Here is a 23,231-nt window from a genome sequence, read left to right on the forward strand (position 1 = left end):
CCATCTGTTTCATGGGGCATACTGTAGAAAAAGGTACCCCATCTGTTTAATGATGCATACTGTAGAAAAAGGTACCCCATCTGTTTTATGATGCATACTGTAGAAAAAGGTACCCCATCTGTTTCATGGGGCATACTGTAGAAAAAGGTACCCCATCTGTTTCATGGGGCATACTGTAGTAAAAGGTACCCCATCTGTTTCATGATGCATACTGTAGAAAAAGGTACCCCATCTGTTTCATGGGGCATACTGTAGAAAAAGGTACCCCATCTGTTTCATGGGGCATACTGTAGAAAAAGGTACCCCATCTGTTTCATGATGCATACTGTAGAAAAAGGTACCCCATCTGTTTCATGGGGCATACTGTAGAAAAAGGTACCCCATCTGTTTTATGATGCATACTGTAGAAAAAGGTACCCCATCTGTTTCATGGGGCATACTGTAGAAAAAGGTACCCCATCTGTTTTATGATGCATACTGTAGAAAAAGGTACCCCATCTGTTTCATGATGCATACCGTAGAAAAAGGTACCCCATCTGTTTTATGATGCATACATAATAATTATGAACAACAGAAACAACAGCAATAAACGATCTTACGGAATGAGAAAGTCTTGTGCCTTTTCATTTGTGAATAGAACAAAACCTACAAAATATATTACATTCTTGCAGCGTGTTCCATAGGCATTTATTCAGTCACAGCACAATATCAAGTGCTCCAGAAAAATCGACAAAAACTCTGGATGAATTATTACAGTGAAGCATGACTAGCATCAGATTAAATGTTACTATTTATTAAAAACTACAAGAAACATTCAAGTAAAAGACGGCAAGTTAAAGCAGAACAGAATGCCTACCTTTTCTTGCTTTGAGTAATTCATTCAGATCAGTAAATGTAAAATGTATTTGTCACACAAAAACGTTGCGTAAATACGTCATTAGTGGTCGTTGCATCAAGTAAAGGCGACACAAAACAACTCACTTTCTGGGGGGGTGGGTGCAACAGGTGGTGGGGCCGGTAAATCAGTGGGACCTGGCCCAGGTGCAGTTGTTGTGGGTGCGGGCGTTGTGGGTGCGGGCGTTGTGGGTGCGGGCGTTGTGGGTGCGGGCGTTGTGGGTGCGGGCGTTGTGGGTGCGGGCGTTGTGGGTGCGGGCGTTGTGGGTGCGGGCGTTGTGGGTGCGGGCGTTGTTGGTGCTGGTGTTGTTAGTGCTGGCGTTGTAGTCGTTGGCGCTGGTGTTGTCGTTGTGGGTGCGGGCGTTGTGGGTGCGGGCGTTGTCGTGGTTGGCGCTGGCGTCGTTGTGGGTGCGGGCGTTGTCGTGGTTGGCGCTGGCGTCGTTGTGGGTGCTGCCGTTGTCGTGGTTGGCGCAGCTGTTGTGGTTGTTGTGGTAGTTGTTGTGGTAGTTGTAGTGGTAGTTGTAGGGACATCTAGTATGGGGCAAGGACATGAATGGTTAACGATAGTTTGACTTCAAATAGATTCCTGTGTTTGGGGTTAGTACAGCACCATGTCCCTCATATTAAGCAGATCGATATCTTAATTAAGATCAACATCAATATCTTAAGTAGGATACAAGTCGCGTCAAGCGACAGTCAACATGGCGGCCTGAATCTAAGAGATCCTAATCTAAATAAAGCGATGTTCTTTCATTGTCAGCACATTTTCCCATCTTCCAATGTTTGTTAGATTCAGGACATGATAAGGATCCCATGCTATCATTGTTTAATCTGTTTGTGAAATTGAGCTTGACATTAATTACTTTAATTGATTTTTAATCTAACGAACTGAAATGCAATCCTATAGTCGGGACTAAGCAAAATTATGTTTGACCAAAGTTTCAATCAATTTGCTTAAAAACTGACGTCACCAAAATGCGGCTTCAACTTTTGCAAAAAAGCCAAATATGACGTCATCAAACACATTTATCAAATTACACACATCACCAGCCTTGTCTCGATCCCTGGTCTTTCTGAAAACATTTAATAAATTCTTGACAGACAGACAGATATGTAGAGGTTACATGCCGAGTCTCAGTGATTATTAAAAATTTTTAATATTTTTAATAATCACTGAGACGAGGTGTGTAACCTCTTTATTCCTCCTTTCTTCAGTTATTCCAAAAAAACAGGAGTTTTTGTGCGAAAGTTTGATCGAATCCGAATCACTCAACCAGTCAACCTGCGCAGGCGATCGATTAATGCGCGGTTGTATAGTTCCGTGCAAATCATTCCATTCTGTTAACACTTCTTTTCAGTTTCCCTGTTTTGGACTAAAATCAAGTACACAGATATGCTGTTATTCTGCTGTGGCGGTAAAGGCAGATATTGTGTGTTCTGTTTATGTTTTAGTATCGCTTAGTAAATGTTCTTTCGTCAAATGGGACTAGCAGACGAACTTTTGCACCCGTGTTCCAACGTTAATTACTGTATGAAGTTCAGTTTTCTGGGGAAAATAGTGTATGAAACCGCTTTATGTTGTTTAAATTGATGAGATGTGTGCATTTGGTTGCGTGTGATCTGTTTATAAAATGAAATATTGTTGAAAACTGACCGTCGGATTGCAGTCAGTGTTGTCGAAGAAACTGCGTTAAAAGAAGGGGAACTACTCTTGTCGCCAGAGTATGAGTTACTTGCCTTGGGAATTTGCTTGTGATGAACGATTTGTGCACGGCAGATCTAGATTCAGAAAACAACCGAACTCATGGATTTTATATGGAGATTCATGTGTTGAGGCCTGTAGTTGTTAATTTAAATGCGGTATGTTTGTATTGTTTGCTCCAGAGATGTATACTTCGTACGTATAGAGCGTTCGGAACTTTTCAGTCGCAAAAGTAGTACCAAAACAGAACAGCTTCTCAACCCATTGCACTATCGAGGATTCAGGCTGTTGCTGGCTCGTTATTTGTTTGGTTGCTGGGTCATTATCGAAAAATAACTAGCTCTACAAGTTTACAGAGGTAAAGAAGCAGAGGGGGGAATAAAATTGCATCCTCAGCTCATGCAGCCATGTTTGTCCTTCCTATAGTCTCGGCACACGGGTTGTCCACGAACATATACACAAAACCAGCCAGCCAGACTTACAGCAGCTGCTCATGGCGCCAGTATCGTCCTTCTTGCGGGCCTCAGTCTCAGCACACTGGTTGTCAGCACAGACAGACTTACAGACAGACAGACAGACAGACAGACAGACAGCCAGACAGACAGACAGCCAGACAGACAGACAGACAGACAGACAGACAGACAGCCAGACTTACATTCACAGCTCATGGCGCCAGTGTCGTCCGTCTTGCAGGCCTCAGTCTCAGCACACTGGTTGTCAGCACAGACAGACTTACAGACAGACAGACAGACAGACAGACAGACAGACAGACAGCCAGACTTACATTCACAGCTCATGGCGCCAGTGTCGTCCGTCTTGCAGGCCTCAGTCTCAGCGCACTGGTTGTCGAGTTCTTTGAGCGTGTCGTGCTCGGCACACGTCACCTTCTTGCTGCAGTCATCCACCAGGATCTCATCGCCAATCTGAAAACACACACACACACACACACACACACACACACACACACACACACACACACACACATATACACACACACACGCACGCACGCACGCACGCACGCACACACACACACACCAATGTCATTGTATGCGGTGTTATGCTATATATATATACCTGTAATAATAATACAGTGTCACACCGAACTGAATCACACCTACACACAAACAAATGCCTCTGCATGTTCTGTGATGATGTATGTTTCAGTGGAATACACAGTGTTATGCCGACCAAGTCACACTCACACACCTACATCTCTTCATACTGACCTTGCTGAAACTGTTGTCATGGTTACATCCACACTCCTAACAGAACATCGCACTCTCCCCAACACAGTAGTTGTTATAAAATCACTCTCGTTCATCGCACTCTCCCCAAACTAAACACAGTGGTTGTTATTAAATCACTCTCGTTCATCGCACTCTCCCCATACTAAACACTGTAGTTGTTATTAAATCACTCTCGTTCATCGCACTCTCTCCTGGCAAAATTGCTTAGGCACAGTTAATAATTGTCTACCTATACCCGTGTGACTTGGAATAATAGGCCGTGAAAGGTAAATATGCGCCGAAATGGCTGCAATCTACTGGCCGTATAAAATTTCATCTCACACGGCATCACTGCAGAGCGCCTAGAACTGTACCCACGGAATATGCGCGATATAAGCGTCATTGATTGATTGATTGATTGATTGATTAAACACAGTAGTTGTTATTAAATCACTCTCGTTCATCGCACTCTCCCCAAACTAAACACAGTAGTTGTTATTAAATTACTCTCGTTCATCGCACTCTCCCCATACTAAACACAGTAGTAGTTATTAAATCACTCTCGTTCATCGCAGTCTCCCCAAACTAAACACAGTAGTTGTTATAAAATCACTCTCGTTCATCGCACTCTCCCCATACTAAACACTGTAGTTGTTATTAAATCATTCTCGTTCATCGCACTCTCCCCATACTAAACACAGTAGTTGTTATTAAATCACTCTCGTTCATCGCACTCTCCCCATACTAAACACAGTAGTAGTTATTAAATCACTCTCGTTCATCGCAGTCTCCCCAAACTAAACACAGTAGTTGTTATAAAATCACTCTCGTTCATCGCACTCTCCCCATACTAAACACTGTAGTTGTTATTAAATCACTCTCGTTCATCGCACTCTCCCCATACTAAACACAGTAGTTGTTATTAAATCACTCTCGTTCATCGCACTCTCCCCATACTAAACACAGCAGTTGTTATTAAATCACTCTCGTTCATCGCACTCTCCCCATACTAAACACAGCAGTTGTTATTAAATCACTCTCGTTCATCGCACTCTCCCCATACTAAACACAGCAGTTGTTATTAAATCACTCTCGTTCATCGCACTCTCCCCATACTAAACACAGCAGTTGTTATTAAATCACTCTCGTTCATCGCACTCTCCCCATACTAAACACAGCAGTTGTTATTAAATCACTCTCGTTCATCGCACTCTCCCCATACTAAACACAGCAGTTGTTATTAAATCACTCTCGTTCATCGCACTCTCCCCATACTAAACACAGGAAGCTGTTGGCATAGTTACAGCCACACTGTTCAGCCTTGATACCCTCCCCCTAGCTCCCCCGCCCCGCCTGCCTGACAAAACCCTCTTTATAGAACAACAAACTCTCCCCAGGCTTTTTGTTTGTTTGTTTGCTTAACGCCCAGCCGACCACGAAGGGCCATATCAGGGCGGTGCTGCTTTGACATATAACGTGCGCCACACACAAGACAGAAGTCGCAGCACAGGCTTCATGTCTCACCCAGTCACATTATTCTGACACCGGACCAACCAGTCCTAGCACTAACCCCATAATGCCAGACGCCAGGCGGAGCAGCCACTAGATTGCCAATTTTAAAGTCTTAGGTATGACCCGGCCGGGGTTCGAACCCACGACCTCCCGATCACGGGCCGGACGCCTTACCACTAGGCCACCGTGCCGGTCTCTCCCCAGGCTACACACTGTAGTTTATGTTACCATGTATGATACAAGTCTTGAGTACCCACCTTTAGGAAGCTGTTGGCATAGTTACATCCACACTGGGCAGCCTTGATACACTCCTCGCCTTGTCTGACGAAGCCCTCCTTACAGAAACACGACTCCATGCAGTTCTCGATGACCACGGGGTCGGGGCTGAGACACGTGGGCTCGGACTCCGGGCCACACACCAGGTACTCCTCGTTGTCTTTGCACTTCTCCGTCTCTGAAACACCGCGACACGGACTTTACACCGCGACACGGACTTTACACCGCGACACGGACTTTACACCGCGACACGGACTTTACTCCGCGACACGGACTTTACACCGCGACACGGACTTTACACCGCGACACGGACTTTACACCGCGACACGGACTTTACACCGCGACACGGACTTTACAACGCTGTTTATTACCATTTCACAGGGATGGACAAATCTCAACATTTTAACTTGCCAGCCGGGCGAGTCAACTCAAGAAAGTCACTAGCTCGCTAGAAATGTCGCTGGCCCGGTACATACCACACACAAAATTATGAGAGTTAGATTTCTTTACACAACTACCCTTCACCGTGCTTCCTGGGTCGTGGACAACCCAGACCCTCACAACTACCCTTCACCGTGCTTCCTGGGTCGTGGACAACCCAGACCCTCACAACAGTGTCTGTATCTCTAACACTATTGGGAGTTTTGGATTGCAACTTCATGTCATCCTCAAACTCCATAGAACCTTCCTATCGACCAATCTTCAAAGGATTATCTTTGTAAACAAACAAATAAACAATGACGTCATTTTACCTACACAGTCCGAATGTTGTGGGTCGTGGACGACCCATATGGAATTAAAGAAGGCATTTTACGGTGTTTATCCCTATTCGGATGGCGTGGGTCGTGTACGACCCATACTTTGCAAAGAGGCGGCGAAACGTGTATCCTTATTTGGATTGCGTGGGTCGTGTACGACCCATACTTTTTACGTTGAATCCTTCTTTAGAAAGTATGGGTCGTACACGACCCACATCATCCGGACTGTGTAGTCCAGAGCGTGTCCGGTGACGATTAAAACAGCGCTGACACGCAATAGAGCCTCGTTTTTGTTTCACTAGAACATGGCGATAACTTTGCAGACGACAGAAGTTCCTTCCTCTGCAGTGTTTATAGGACTGTTACAGACCATAGCACAAACAACACTTTTGCATTTGACCAGACTTTTCACTGGCCAACCGGGAAAGCTGCCAGGCGGTTTCTATTATATTAACCCGGTGGATTTTTTACTCGCCCGCGGCGATCGGGCAGACGACTTGGCCCTCCCTATTTCAGTGCATCATAAGGCTATTTGACCAATCAGGACTAATTCTAGGTGACCCGTTAAATCTTATCGCTGTCAGGCCGGGACCTTTTTGTTTGTCACGCTAAAAAAATAAACAAGACAAAGTAAACATTTGAATTAAAATATCAGCGTGACGTATTCTAAAGACTGACACTTCAAATGTTGTCAAATAATGCACCTGCCGGCTCATGCTGATATCCATTTTCTCGACATGACTGTTATCATTTGCTAACAGTCGGCATATAAGAAATTACACAAAATAGAAAGGTTCTTGTGTTGACAGCACACCTCGGGGGCAATACACCAGTTACATCTATTTCTTGCACTAGTCAGTCTCTAACACATCATGACACGGCCTTTAGATGGCTGTATAGCAAGGTCACATCTTGCACTAGTCAGTCTCTAACACATCATGACACGGCCTTTAGATGGCTGTATAGCAAGGTCACATCTTGCACTAGTCAGTCTCTAACACATCATGACACGGCCTTTAGATGGCTGTATAGCAAGGTCACATCTTGCACTAGTCAGTCTCTAACACATCATGACACGGCCTTTAGATGGCTGTATAGCAAGGTCACATCTTGCACTAGTCAGTCATTAACACACCATGACACGGCCTTTAGATGGCTGTATAGCAAGGTCACATCTTGCACTAGTCAGTCTCTAACACATCATGACACGGCCTTTAGAAGGCTGTATAGCAAGGTCCTTCTGATGAATTCACTAGTCAGTCTCTAACACATCATGACACGGCCTTTAGAAGGCTGTATAGCAACGTCCTTCTGGTGAATTCACTAGTCAGTCTCTAACACATCATGACACGGCCTTTAGAAGGCTGTATAGCAACGTCCTTCTGGTGAATTCACTAGTCAGTCTCTAACACATCATGACACGGCCTTTAGACGGCTGTATAGCAAGGTCCTTCTGATGAATTCACTAGTCAGTCTCTAACACATCATGACACGGCCTTTAGACGGCTGTATAGCAACGTCCTTCTGATGAATTCACTAGTCGGTCTCTAACACATCATGACACGGCCTTTAGACGGCTGTATAGCAACGTCCTTCTGATGAATTCACTAGTCGGTCTCTAACACATCATGACACGGCCTTTAGACGGCTGTATAGCAAGGTCCTGCTGACGAATCCACACCTCCCGGGCCATACACAAATAACAGCCCCTTCTTCTGGGGAACCCAGAGGCGTAAAGCCAAACATCCGTCTCCAGAAGACAAAGCCTCGTTATAGTAGCATGCCACAGAGCTAAATTTAGCTTTGCCAGCACAAGAAAGTAGAGCTACATCTGCCGCGCCAATGTTGGTCTTTAAGTAAAGTAGGGAAGTGCGCGCGCTTTTTTCCGAAAGAGAGAATGAATACAACATGCACAACTCTTAAAACATCAACGTATACCACCAACACCATTATCCTCCAGACACGTACCAGCACACAAGTCGGCAGATCGCCACTCAAAGCCGTCAGCCAGCAGGTCGGCGCAGTAGGACGCAAGAGCCTCCGCCACGTCGCACTGAGCGGCTCGCAGGTCAGCCGTGTGGCACAGGTCAAACTCACAGGAGAACCTGAAGGCTGTCAGGTCGTTGGACGGCATCTGGGCCATGCACCCCGCTTTCTGTACACACACAGTGGTTGCTAGTCAGTGGGTGAGTGGATTGGTGAGTGGATGGGTGAGTGGATGGGTGAGTGGATGGGTGAGTATGTTATTCAGTTAATTTTTAAATGGTATTCAAACCTGAATGCTGTCAGGTCGTTGGAAGGCATCTAGGTCAGGCAGTCCGCTTTCGGTAAGAAAACAGTCAGTTTTTGGTAGTCAAAGGATGGGTGAATCAGTAGGTCTGGTGAGCGAGTGGGTGGCTGACTGATTAGGTAGGTGAGTGAGTGAATAGTGGGTGAGTGAGTTGGTGATATATTTTTTAGGGTGTCCCAGACTAAGTACTAACCGTGTGACGTAGTCTAGACTCGCCGACACGAAGAAGCAGTCTCGACTGACAGATGCCCAGTCTTTCTGTTTTATTAATACTTACAGTTGTGAAATCATTTTAGGCTTGCCCAGCACAAATACTCACATTCTGAATCATTCTGCGTTGGCAAAAATCCAAATAACTTTAGCCTGACACTCATTTTAGGTTGGCAGAGACAAAGTATTTAACGTCTGGGTTGACAAAGATAACATAAATACAGCCTGACACTCATTTTAGGTTTGTCGAGACAAAGTACTTAAAGTCTGGGTTGACAAAGACCACATAAGTACAGCCTGACACGAATTTTTTGGTTGGCCAAGACAAAGAAATTAAAGTCTGGGTTGACAAAGACCATATAACTACAGCCTAACGCTCATTTTTTGGTTGGCCAAGACAAAGAAATTAAAGTCTGGGTTGACAAAGACCACATAACTACAGCCTAACGCTCATTCTAGGCTGACCGAGACAAAGTAATTATAATCTAGGTTGACTAAGACCACACAACTAGACTACAGCCTGACACTCATTTTTGGTTGGCCAAGACAAAGAAATTAAAGTCTGGGTTGACAAAGACCACATAACTACAGCCTGACGCTCATTCTAGGCTGACCGAGACAAAGTAATCAAAGTCTGGGTTGACAAAGACCATATAACTACAGCCTGACGCTCATTGTAGGCTGACCGAGACAAAGTGATCAAAGTCTGGGTTGACAAAGACCACATAACTACAGCCTGACGCTCATTGTAGGCTGACCGAGACAAAGTAATCAAAGTCTGGGTTGACAAAGACCACATAACTACAGCCTGACGCTCATTGTAGGCTGACCGAGACAAAGTAATCAAAGTCTGGGTTGACAAAGACCACATAACTACAGCCTGACGCTCATTGTAGGCTGACCGAGACAAAGTAATCAAAGTCTGGGTTGACAAAGACCACATAACTACAGCCTGACGCTCATTGTAGGCTGACTGAGACAAAGTAATCAAAGTCTGGGTTGACAAAGACCACATAACTACAGCCTGACGCTCATTGTAGGCTGACCGAGACAAAGTAATCAAAGTCTGGGTTGACAAAGACCACATAACTACAGCCTGACGCTCATTGTAGGCTGACCGAGACAAAGTAATCAAAGTCTGGGTTGACAAAGACCACATAACTACAGCCTGACGCTCATTGTATGTAGCCTGACCGAGACAAAGTAATTAAAATTTAGGTTGACAAAGACCACATAACTAAATCTTGACTCTCGTTTGAGGCTAACCGAGACAAAGTGCTCACAGAGAAGGGCGAGTCCGCGTTGAAGAGTCTGTCGCACACTTGCTTGACCTGCGACTCGGGCACGTTGCACGTCTTGTTGCGTGGCGGGGGGTCACAGTCCACTGCACACGACTCGTCGCTCTCCACGCTCCACGAGTTGCCGAACAGCGTCTCTCTCGTCGTCTGAAACCATGGCAACGTGTGATAGTGTAGAGTATCAGTCCGTGGGTGAGTGATAGGTTGGAGTGTTTTAAACACATGAGAATGTTTATGAAAGTTTTGCGGTTTAATTTGTTAAAATATTTGATATCGAGACAAAAACCACAACCTGAAACAAAGAGAAGGAACTTGAAGCGACATGCAGGCAGACAAACAGACGATTCAATATGGTGTTCCCTATCTCCCCCACCCCTCCCCCCCTCTCTCTCTCCCTTCATCTCCCCTTCCTTTCCCCCTTATTTCTCTCTTTCCCCTCTCTCTCTCTCTCCCACTCTCTCTGACTCTCTCACACACACACCACCGCCACCACCACCCTGAAAAACAACAACAAAAACAACAACAAACAACAACAACAACAACAACAACAACAACAACAACAACAACAACAACAACAACAACAACAGCACTGTCAAGGGAACATATAGTAGTGGGTTCGGTACGAGTACGGTACCTGTGAGCGATCGTGAAATCATAGCTTCAATTTCTTATTTCTGAGCAGTATCTAAATTCTTTGTGAAACGGTCTAGAAGAAGAAGAGCCGACTCACCGATTTGCATTGGTACAATTAGTACTTTGTTTTACAGACTGGCCGAAATGATGCGCGAGGGAACGTATGCTATCGCCCCTTTTGTGCGAGTGCAGGGAACGCATGCTATCGCCCCTTTTGTGCGAGTGCAGGGATCGAAAGGTTGACTTTGCGAGGCCGATACGTGTGAGAGCGTTGAGCTACTGGTGCGAGAAAATGTGTTTGTTGTGTTGTGGGGTGAAAGTGTTTTGTTATTAATTAGGGTAGGTAGCTTGTACTTTAATGCCTGCAGCTGGGGAAGAAGAAACAATTGTGGAAGCGGACGTTATCTTGTGTCGGAGGACAGTGAGATGTGCTTCACTTGAACTGTAGTCGAAAATATTAGTAATACATTTTCATTTGATTAATATACTTACCCAACTCACATATAGCAATTTACTTCAGTCTAGTGCTAGAACGCTGCATCGCATCACCTTGGTAACAAGGAAGGCAACTCTAAAAAAAAGAGCCACCTTGACCCATAAACAGGACAAAGTCACGTGACTTCCTGACCTTGCCGCCATATTGAACTCATTCTCACGAAGGCGTAGAAAAAAAACTTCCCTCTTTTTTTTAGAACAACCCCACTAGCGGGGAAGGCGGGAGGGAATTAACTATGTGAGTTGGGTAAGTATATTAATCAAATGAAAATTTATTACTAAAATGTTCGATTAAATTACATATCTTATCCCAACTCACATATAGCAGATTGCTAATGAAGGCGGTGGGATGCTCAATCTATGAGCTAGGCAATAATTTGCCCTGCTGCTACCATTGCTGGTAGCGCATTGGAACCGTCCTGTCGCGCGCTGGAAAAGTCACGCAGGTAACGGTTGATAGAGAGCTCCTACGATCTCCAGTAGGCGGAGTCAAGGACGTAGAGGTTACATGCCGAGTCTCAGTGATTATTAATAATAATGGTCGAAGTTGGCGGATCATGAAAAATGCGAGTTTTGCTGAAAAACGAGAAAGACTATGCCGAGGCTGCAAAGATGAGGGTATACTTTCCCTGTTGCAACATCAGGAGTGAAACGTCGGGAGTATTAAAGCCTGATTGCGTGCTAGTTCTATGTTAACCCAGCCCGCCATTGGGAAAGACACGTGAGGGTATCAGTAACCTGGGCTGAGGTGCACGACCAAAAGTGGGTGCCACCCAAAACGGGAGAGAACAAACCGCGGGCTCTGATTCGTTGAAATCACAACAAAATCTCAATTTCAACCAATCCAACACCAGGTTGGCTCCCGGTTGGTAACTTTGTCGTGCACCTCAGCCCTGATCCGCTCTCAAACCATGCTCCTATCGCTCCCCGTCCCGAGCAACCTGATCCGCTCTCAAACCATGCTCCTATCGCTCCCCGTCCCGAGCAACCTGATCCGCTCTCAAACCATGCTCCTATCGCTCCCCGTCCTGAGCAACCTGATCCGCTCTCACACCATGCCCCTATCGCTCCCCGTCCCGAGCAACCTGACCCGCTCTCACACCATGCTCCTATCGCTCCCCGTCCTGAGCAACCTGATCCGCTCTCAGACCATGCTCCTATCGCTCCCCGTCCCGAGCAACCTGATCCGCTCTCAAACCATGCTCCTATCGCTCCCCGTCCCGAGCAACCTGACCCGCTCTCAAACCATGCTCCTATCGCTCCCCGTCCCGAGCAACCTGATCCGCTCTCAAACCATGCTCCTATCGCTCCCCGTCCCGAGCAACCTGATCCGCTCTCAAACCATGCTCCTATCGCTCCCCGTCCCGAGCAACCTGATCCGCTCTCAGACCATGCTCCTATCGCTCCCCGTCCCGAGCAACCTGACCCGCTCTCAAACCATGCCCCTATCGCTCCCCGTCCCGAGTAACCTGATCCGCTCTCAAACCATGCTCCTATCGCTCCCCGTCCCGAGCAACCTGATCCGCTCTCAAACCATGCTCCTATCGCTCCCCGTCCCGAGGGAGGGGTGCGTGAGCGTCTTTTGAGTTTTCAGTTTCCCGATGACCGTAACGCTAGAGGCATTACATGAAGTTAGTTCTGAAGCCTGGATAAAATATCCTCAAGGTAAGAGAACTGGCCTAGAGAAGGTCTCTATTATACCAAGCTTTCATTAACTAGTAATTCAAGTGCTGGAAACCTCAAGTTGGGTAAGCACTGAGGGAAAAGGTAAGTTGTACCCTCCCTCTGCCCTTTGTGCGAAAATAGGCACCGCCTATATTGCCGCTAGAAAGCGTGCAGAGAGACCTGAGAAAGTATCCAAAGCTGAATCCCTGAACTGGAGTGCCGTGATTCAGCCTTCAGAGAAAAAGAGGGGTAGGCGCGGTAAAGCCGGATGGCTTAGCCGAGAAGGCTTGAGAATTTAACAGGGCGAACAAATGCGTACTTTTCTGCGATGTAGGATAAAACTCCTAGCACATTGCAAAGTTAAGAAAAATCCAGGGCACATTGCAAAGTTAAGAAAAATCCAGGGGCCGCCGCAGTGAAGGTTACAAAAAGAGTGTAGCTTGTTCACTCGCGGGAGAAGGCCCTGAGAAGCGTAATGCCGAAGTTGAATCACTGAACCACAAGGAATGTGATTCTATTTATTATTGGCAAAAACATAAAAGTTCACTGTCCTTTACGTATGGGAAAAAACCACCCAATGCTAAAAGCTTCTGTGCCAAACCTAAGTTTTGCCACATGATGGTGTCCTTAGTTCTTTCCGTAACCTCTTAAAATGAAACGCTGAAACTAAGGAATTTTCTGCTAGTCCTTTTGTTGCCCAGCGAAAGTCGCTGACAGAAGCCACTACCGTAAGGGGTAGGTTTCGCCGGAAATGTTCCGTCTGAAAGGTTACGGACAGTGGCTCAGTGACCGTAAAGATTTTTGAGTCAGAATGTGCACCAGTACGTTGGACAGGTTGTGGCGAGCTGTCGGAAAACCAAAGCTTATGACTCTTATGAGAAAGCGAGCGATTCCGTAAACCGTAAAAGCTGAGTTTGCTTTAATAGCTTGACTTGTTTTTCGCAGCTTAGGCAAAAAATTAGTGGCCTTAGCAGCTTCATCCGAGAAGGCGGAAAAGAAGAGGTATGCAGCTTCACCATAGATGGGCGTACATACCGCAAAGCTGCCTAAGCCAGAGGGTCTAACCCTATGTGTGCTTGCTTAGCTTCATTATCTTGCCTAATCTGAGGCAGAATGTGGCAAGCTGAAGCAGTTCCCAGTTTCTTGCCAGAAGATGGGGAGGAATGCAACGTAGCGTAGACGTGCGAACACTCCCCTGGTGAACACAAAAAGCAAAGAGTGCCGGAGAAGATCCGCCTCTTACTTGTACCCTGAGCCAAGCGAAGGCTGACCAAGCAAGCAACCCTCTGTGAAAGGAGTAGATCCGCCTCTTACTTGTACCCTGAGCCAAGCGAAGGCTGACCAAGCAAGCAACCCTCTGTTAAAGGAGAAGACTAAAGTGACTCAAAGGGGACTTTATCTTGGATCCTAGACCTAGAGAGAAAGAAGACCCTGCGCGCGTGCACGGAATGTGCAAAGAGAAGCGCTGGGAGGCTCAGCTGCTCAGCAGACTTTAGCCAAAGTGGCTAGCAGCGTCATGACATCCGTCTCCCCCGCGTCACGACGAAACTCGAAGTTGACAAGAGCAGAGGAGATGGAGCGCGAGAGAGATCTTTGCAAAGTTTCCGAAAGAGGATAACTCGAAAAGATCATGTGCTTATTCCCTCAGAGACAAGAGAGAGGACTCAGTATGAGGTACAGCTCTGTTCTACTGTAGCCGTCTTCCCTAAGCGTAACCAGTTCCGTTGTGCACGGAAAAGCAGCACGCGGGAGGGCAAGTGTCAATGAGGTAATAAAAGTGGCTGTTGAAGTCCAGGTACCCTGAAAGAGAGGAGCCGTAGGTTGAGCTCAGAAACATGGCCATATAAGAGGCAACAGAGGGAGATTCGCAGATCCAAAAGGAACGCGTTTCTCCCGAACTGAGCGGAAGTCAACCAAAGCTGAAGGTGGTGGTACGGACAAGTTGCCGAAGCCACCACCCCTTCCTCAATGTACAGCGAAACTACTTCCGCTGTCTATGCTAAAGCATGGGTAAACTCGGATAGTAGCCGAAAACTGGTGTCTTCTTCCTGATCGGAAGCACCGTAATCCGAACCGTAGTCCTGCACATCCGTGCATGCCGGCCGGAATTCCGCTACCACACTGACTGCTATAGTCTGGTGAAGCTTTACCGGAAGACACCCGTAATGGGGAGCTGTAATGGTCACCGGAAGTTGGTATCTTCTTCGTCTTGAGCGGAAGCACCGAACTCCGAATCATAGTCCCGCACTTCCGTGCATACCAGAAGTACACTACCGCCGTGGCTGTGATAGCCAGGCCAAGCGTCAACCGGAAAGGAAGACACCCGAGGGATTTTATACCCAAGCGGTGCCCCCCTAGGGACTGCTTCCTGCCCCCCGGGCGGAAGCGGGGAATGCTGTGCCGGTCTGGCCCCGTACAATGCGAAGGCTACCGACAGTAGCAAATCCCCTGTTCGATCCAAGACCGAACGCGTATCTGGGCTCCTACCCTGTACGAGCCTCCCGCGCGAGCGGAACGGCGTAGCCAGGGGATCGGAACTTTCACTCTCTGCCCGGCCATCGGGTGGAGCTACTTCCTCCAGGATACGCCCTTCGCGTTGGCCGGAGAACCCAGCTACTGACGAAGGATAAATACCTTGAGCATAATCAGGCCGAAACCCAGAAGAGGCCTGAGTACGCAGAAGAGAGACTCTGTCGCCAGCATCGAATGCAGCAAGCACATCGGCCGACGTCACTGTAGCCGAGGGCGGGACACGCACCCTGGCCAGGGAACGCGTATCGCCAACACCCGGAGGCAAAGAAAAAAAATTCTGCCCGAGTCGACGAAAGCTCTTCTGAAAGGGAGGAAACCTGAGCGCTCAAAGAGCGGAGAATAGCGGAAACATCTTGTTTATCACTGACATAGCTAGAACCGGAAGCAACCGCTACAGATTCTGAAGGCAGAATCGGCATGGAGGGAGAGTAATTTAGGCATGTCAAACTTAACATCAAAAGAATGTTTGGACGAAGGGTCTAACACCTTTACAACAGCTTGACTAGAAGAGCCTTTGGACTTACGAGAAGGCTTCTTAACAGGAGAAGGCTCCGCCACTTGCTTAGAACTTTTCTTCTTACTGCTATCCGACATGGCGGACGAAAGCGTGTAAAATAATTTTTCTAAGTGCAGACCCAACCTAAGTCAAGCAAAAACGACAAAAATATGCAAAAATGCTCACCCCAAACACAAAGTAAGAGAAGAGGGACGTGCAAGGAAAACCAAGGTGAAGTCTGACCCAAGGAAAAGTCAGACGAAAGGCTGAAAAGCCTAAGCGAAGCAAAACACGTCTGTAGCCACGGAGCGCTGAGTAGAGAATGAATTCAATATGGCGGCAAGGTCAGGAAGTCACGTGACTTTGTCCTGTTTATGGGTCAAGGTGGCTCTTTTTTTAGAGTTGCCTCCCTTGTTACCAAGGTGATGCGATGCAGCGTTCTAGCACTAGACTGAAGTAAATTGCTATATGTGAGTTGGGATAAGATATGTAATTTAATGTAACTTCAAGGACGTCAGTGATGTGACTCCTGACTGTGTTGTGGACATTCGGAGGATTCAGAAGGAAGTGTCTCAGTGCAGTGCCGAACGGTGTGTTCTGTGTGACGAGATGTATTTTGTTATAACATATGTATTTGCGTTGATTTATGATTGATGATTTGATTTAATAGTGAAATGTTTGAAACGTTCATTCGTTGTGTTCGAGTGCGTGTTGTCATCATCCCATAAGCTTGTGTGTGAGAGTGTGTATGACAGACTGTGTGTGATAGTGTGTATGACTGTGTGTGATAGTGTGTATGACTGTGTGTGATAGTGTGTATGACTGTGTGTGATAGTGTGTATGACTGTGTGTGATAGTGTGTATGACTGTGTGTGATAGTGTGTATGACTGTGTGTGATAGACTGTGTGTGTAAACATATATGAATGAGTGCGTGAAAAGTAAACACTGGACCAAAATGTCAGCAAACATCAATTATTCCTTGACAGTGTGGCGAGCTTGCCAGGATATGGACACATTCACTAAGCTTGTGTGAGAAAGTGTGTATGACTGTGTGTGATAGTGTGTATGACTGTGTGTGTAAACATGTATGACTGTGTGTGTAAACATGTATGACTGTGTGTGTAAACATGTATGACTGTGTGTGTAAACATGTATGACTGTGTGTGTAAACATGTATGACTGTGTTTGTAAACATGTATGACTGTGTGTGTAAACATGTATGACTGTGTGTAAACATGTATGACTGTGTGTGTAAACATGTATGACTGTGTGTGTGTAAACATGTATGACTGTGTGTAAACATGTATGACTGTGTGTGTAAACATGTATGACTGTGTGTGTAAACATGTATGACTGTGTGTGTAAACATGTATGACTGTGTGTGTAAACATGTATGACTGTGTGTGTAAACATGTATGATTGTGTGTGTAAACATGTATGACTGTGTGTAAACATGTATGACTGTGTGTGTAAACATGTATGACTGTGTGTAAACATGTATGACTGTGTGTGTAAACATGTAGGACTGTGTGTGTAAACATGTATGACTGTGTGTGTAAACATGTATGACTGTGTGTTTTAAACCTGTATGACTGTGTGTGTAAACATGTATGACTGTGTGTAAACATGTATGACTGTGTGTGTAAACATGTATGACTGTGTGTGTAAACATGTATGACTGTGTGTAAACATGTATGACTGTGTGTGTAAACATGTATGACAGTGTGTGTAAACATGTATGACTGTGTGTGTAAACATGAATGAATTAGTGCAAAAATGCAGAAAATCTGGTACATGGAAAAGCAAACACAAGACCACAAAGTCAGCAAACATCAATTATTCATTGACAAAGACCAACCACAACAACAAAGACTCACAACTTGCCCTGCCTTGGGGGGACACTTGGGACCGACGACCCAGGCACAACCACCATCACAAACAACAACACCAACACCACCATCACAAACAACAACAACACCACAATCACAAACAACAACAACAACGACTCACCATTTGCCCCTCCTTGGGGGGACACTTGGGGCCCACGACCCAGTCGTCAGCGGGGTTGCCATTGTAGTTGCCGCACAGCCCACAGGTGGTGTTCTGCATGTTGGCCGGAGTGATGACCGTCACCTCGTCCACTCCGTCCGCTAGCACCTCCAGCCCGAAGCTCGTCCACAGTTGCTATGGAAACACACACATAGCTTGACCAAAAAAATGGCAACACACACATAAATCTTAACAAACAGGTGTTGACAGTCAGAAGTGACGAAGTTTGGAAATAACTTTGCCATGTGTGTCTGGGTTGTGAAATAACTTTGCCATGTGTGTCTGGGTTGTGAAAGAGTGAATACTCTTGCTCTCAGTGAGTCAAACTTTCCACACAGGCCATGGCGCCAGTCGCTCTCAGTGAGTCAAACTTTCCCACATAGGCCATGGCGCCAGTCGCTCTCAGTGAGTCAAACTTTCCCACATAGGCCATGGCGCCAGTCGCTCTCAGTGAGCCAAACTTTCCCACATAGGCCATGGCGCCAGTCGCTGACGAGGGGTGTTTCTAAAACACGCGGACAAGGAGCATGTGTAGAATGGTTTCCTCTCTAAAAGCAATTGATCCACTCGTTTGCAACCCACACAAAGCCGACTAAGTCAAACAGACAAATAGACCAAGCCACTGACCACTTTGAATTTGATTACGGAGATCTGCATACCGATGGAACAACAGACAGACAGACAGACAAACAAACGAACAAAAAGACGGAGAAAGCCACCGACCACTTTGAATCCAATGACAGAGATCTGAAGCAGCACGGTTGTCTTGTCTTCGCTCAGCATGCGGTATGCCGTCTGCTCCTGTCCGTCCACCATGATCTTACGGCCCTGACCAAGCAGGATCGTCTGTGGACAGAGACATGAATGTTATCACACTGAACAAGGTACAGGGGAGTGATAGAGTGAGGGGTAAAGAGAAACAGAGATCTTACGGCCCTGACCAATCAGGATCGTCTGTGAGAAAAAAAACATATTGTTAACACACTGGATGTAGGGTAGGGGAGTGTTACAGGGAGGAAATAAAACACACTGGATGTAGGGTAGGGGAGTGCTACAGGGAGGAAATAAAACACACTGGATGTAGGGTAGGGGAGTGTTACAGGGAGGAAATAAAACACACTGGATGTAGGGTAGGGGAGTGTTACAGGGAGGAAATAAAACACACTGGATGTAGGGTAGGGGAGTGTTACAGGGAGGAAATAAAACACACTGGATGTAGGGTAGGGGAGTGTTACAGGGAGGAAATAAAACACACTGGATGTAGGGTAGGGGAGTGTTACAGGGAGGAAATAAAACACACTGGATGTAGGGTATAGGAGTGTTACAGGGAGGAAATAAAACACACTGGATGTAGGGTAGGGGAGTGTTACAGGGAGGAAATAAAACACACTGGATGTAGGGTAGGGGAGTGTTACAGGGAGGAAATAAAACACACTGGATGTAGGGTAGGGGAGTGTTACAGGGAGGAAATAACACACACTGGATGTAGGGTAGGGGAGTGTTACAGGGAGGAAATAAAACACACTGGATGTAGGGTAGGGGAGTGCTACAGGGAGGAAATACAAGATAATAGAGAGCGGAGTTGGGGTGGAGGGGGAGAGGAAGTTGAATAGCAGGAATAAATGGACAAAGTTTTCCAAAACCACAGAGATCTGACGATTCTGTGCGGAGAAAAAAAATGGATTTGAACAGACTGGACATTGTGTTGAGGAGTGGTAGAGCGAGGAAGAAAGACAGAAGGGGTTCAGTTCTGCAAAACTACATTGGAGACTGTCAAAGCAGTTCAGAGCATATCACAGAAAGCGTGCAGCACAAATAAATAGCGACCAAAAGGGAATAGAAGACAGAACGGGGGCAAAGGGAGAGAAGAGAGAGAGGCAGAGGAGAAAAGGCATGAAGGGAGGGAAGGAGAGACCCCATGACACACAATAATCGTTACCAAACAGGGCGGGGCGAAAGAGAATAAAAGAACAACATAGCAAAATATTGCTATTTCATATGTTACGTGGATTTCCATTGGTCAATTGGGCCAAATTGAGCTCAGTGCAAAAGTGATATCGACGACATTTCCGTCGATATCAGTTTTGATATCGACGACCTCTTTATTGCTTCCCCACTTCAAAAACAACAAGTCGCGTAAGGCGAAAATACAACATTTAGTCAAGTAGCTGTCGAACTCACAGAATGAAACTGAACGCAATGCCATTTTTCAGCAAGACCGTATACTCGTAGCATCGTCAGTCAACCGCTCATGGCAAAGGCAGTGAAATTGACAAGAAGAGCGGGGTAGTGGTTGTGCTAAGAAGGATAGCACACTTTTCTGTACCTCTCTTTGTTTTAACTTTCTGAGCGTGTTTTTAATCCAAACATATCATATCTATATGTTTTTGGAATCAGGAACCGACAAGGAATAAGATGAAAGTGTTTTTAAATTGATTTCGACAATTTAATTTTGATAATAATTTTTATATATTTAATTTTCAGAGCTTGTTTTTAATCCAAATATAACATATTTATATGTTTTTGGAATCAGAAAATGATGGAGAATAAGATGAACGTAAATTTGGATCGTTTTATAAATTTTTAATTTTTTTTACAATTTTCCGATTTTTAATGACCAAAGTCATTAATTAATTTTTAAGCCACCAAGCTGAAATGCAATACCGAAGTCCGGGCTTCGTCGAAGATTACTTGACCAAAATTTCAACCAATTTGGTTGAAAAATGAGAGCGTGACAGTGCCGCCTCAACTTTCACGAAAAGCCGGATATGACGTCATCAAAGACATTTATAAAAAAAAAGGAAAAAAACGTTCGGGGATATCAATCCCAGAAACTCTCATGTAAAATTTCATAAAGATCGGTCCAGTAGTTTGGTCTGAATCGCTCTACACACACACACAGACAGACAGACAGAGAGACACACACACACACACACACACACACACATACACCACGACCCTCGTCTCGATTCCCCCCTCTACGTTAAAATATTTAGTCAAAACTTGACTAAATATAATAACACCTAAATTTAAAAACAAACAAATATATATGAAAATGTAATTATCCCAGAATTTAGTTGAGCAAGTGACTAAAGACTTTTTGAAAGGAAAGACATTTTAAAATACTGAAAAGTACAAGAAAAGAGTGAACAAAAAGAAATAATAATCAGAGGGAGGAATATGGAACAGCCAAAACTGAGACAAATACTTTTGTAATTTCTTTACAGAAAATACAAAATGTCCAGAGAATTAGCAATATATCTAACATTGACTGACTGTGTGATGATATCTTCTGCCATTGGTCTGTTGAGACAGTGATATCACTGTCGAAACAGACCATAGCAGAAGTCACACAGTCCGTCAATATTGGGTAGTATCATTTCATCCTTGATTGGCTGACCATACTCGATGCAAATCCATTAATAAACCTGCATCATCACCAACCACAACCTCCACCACCACATTATCACCTTGTTGTAAACTTCCACTGTGGTCTCCTTTATCCAGGCGTAGTGACCTTGACCCTTGTAACTTCTGTCCCAGTTGTTGGTCTTGACCTTGAACTTGGGAATGCCCGCGGCGGTGGCGCCCCCACAGTTGTTCTCGGCCATGGTGTAGGTGCAGACGCCCTGGTAGTGGTTCCAGCGACCGTCGAAACTCAGACAATGGGGGTCGCCGAAACACGCGCACTGTCCCACGGCTGGAAGGGGAGGGGGGACGTGAATGGTTAAGTAAAGGCGGTCCATCGTTGAGCCCCAAATCGACCCCAAGTCTTTTTACAGAAAAATCAGCGAAAAAGCTCCATAGTGGTAGCTTCGCTCAATGAATGACTTTAAGCTTTAGAGTGAAACTTAATGAGACGCGGTACTGATACACGCACAGCGTGCTGGTGACCTTACGAGTAGTGTTTCTCTGCTCATATGACGAAGTCACCGATACCTGCACAGCGTGGTGGTGACCTTACGAGTAGTGTTTCTCTGCTCATATGACGAAGTCACCGATACAAACTTTATTCTCGACTCCATAGTCATTTTTTCTGGGAAATATACACAAGAAGTGACAGCTAGAACTTGCACAGGACGCCATGTTTTTCATTTATGTCGTCTGCCAAACTTTGCTCCGATTTTGACGCCAGAAATGTTCCGTTGGATGGGAGGGTCAAGGATGTACGTCTTGGTTTGTCAAATCTCAAGCATGCCTCAGTACGAAGCGGACAATCGATCTGAATGGAAGGTTCCGGAAGCTTACTTCCTTATTGCATTGGACCTTCCGTCATTGTAGGCGAAACATCAATTCTATTCTTGATTGTCTCAGGCCCTAACACCCCCAGCCCATTACTGACCGAAGAAACCTGCTACAGTCTTTCTGCTTTGCTTTAGCTTGAAAAGAAAATGACTTACACTATACAAGTCTGTAATGACTTACACTATACAAGTCTGTAATGACTTACACTATACAAGTCTGTAATGACTTACACTATACAAGTCTGTAATGACTTACACTATACAAGTCTGGTCATGTTAACTCTGGGAGAATGGAAGCATGAACGCACAGTTTAAAGTAGGCCACGCCTAAAAGAGACCCACTTGCTCTCTTGACCTAATTAAGGACAAATGGTGTGTGTATTTTGAACGATACATGCTAGCACTGTCAACTCCATCAATTCTACGCAGGGCTGGATCCTGGCGCCCGCATATGTATGTTTTCTTGGCTGAAGGAGAGTCCCAACATACATTTCAAATGTTACATTTCAACAGCATCTGACCCCCACATGGCTAGCCCCTGTACCACTGCTCTAATTGCAAGCCCCTCCCTCTCACTAGGTCCAGCCCTACTACGAACATTCCTGCCGGTAAACTCACGGTGACACATCCCCTGCCTGCCGGTTCCACGGAATCCCTTCTTGCAGCGACACCTGTAGGCGCCATTGGTGTTGACGCAGCGAGCGTTGCCGTCACAGTTGTGTGAGTTCTCCGTGCACTCGTCGATATCTGCACCAATCAAGAGGCGACACGTCATGGCCAAGATAATTAGACTTGGCTCTGACAATTTGCCCAGACAGACAGACACACACACACACACACACACACACACACACACACAGACTCAAACTGTGAGAGAGAGACAGACAGAGAGGGAGACAGACAGAGAGGGAGACAGAGAGGGAGACAGACAGACGGAGAACTCAGACAGA

The 23,231-nt window shown here is 45.8% G+C and overlaps 1 protein-coding gene across 1 annotated transcript in view; it reads right to left on the bottom strand.

The window, feature by feature from the left end:
* Positions 1 to 23,231, bottom strand: part of LOC138947860 (mucin-19-like) — a 129,523-nt gene that overhangs the window by 33,012 nt on the left and 73,280 nt on the right. Inside the window, exons 38-46 of the mRNA XM_070319420.1 lie at positions 22,900 to 23,028; positions 21,508 to 21,737; positions 18,761 to 18,883; positions 17,999 to 18,172; positions 10,152 to 10,313; positions 8,337 to 8,523; positions 5,592 to 5,788; positions 3,381 to 3,519; positions 982 to 1,425 (exon numbers count right to left, since the gene is read on the bottom strand). Coding sequence (XP_070175521.1) covers positions 982 to 1,425; positions 3,381 to 3,519; positions 5,592 to 5,788; positions 8,337 to 8,523; positions 10,152 to 10,313; positions 17,999 to 18,172; positions 18,761 to 18,883; positions 21,508 to 21,737; positions 22,900 to 23,028 — 1,785 coding nt within the window. The remainder of the gene's footprint in view (positions 1 to 981; positions 1,426 to 3,380; positions 3,520 to 5,591; positions 5,789 to 8,336; positions 8,524 to 10,151; positions 10,314 to 17,998; positions 18,173 to 18,760; positions 18,884 to 21,507; positions 21,738 to 22,899; positions 23,029 to 23,231) is intronic.

This window comes from Littorina saxatilis, linkage group LG14 (assembly GCF_037325665.1).
Source record: "Littorina saxatilis isolate snail1 linkage group LG14, US_GU_Lsax_2.0, whole genome shotgun sequence".
Lineage (NCBI taxonomy): Eukaryota > Metazoa > Mollusca > Gastropoda > Littorinimorpha > Littorinidae > Littorina > Littorina saxatilis.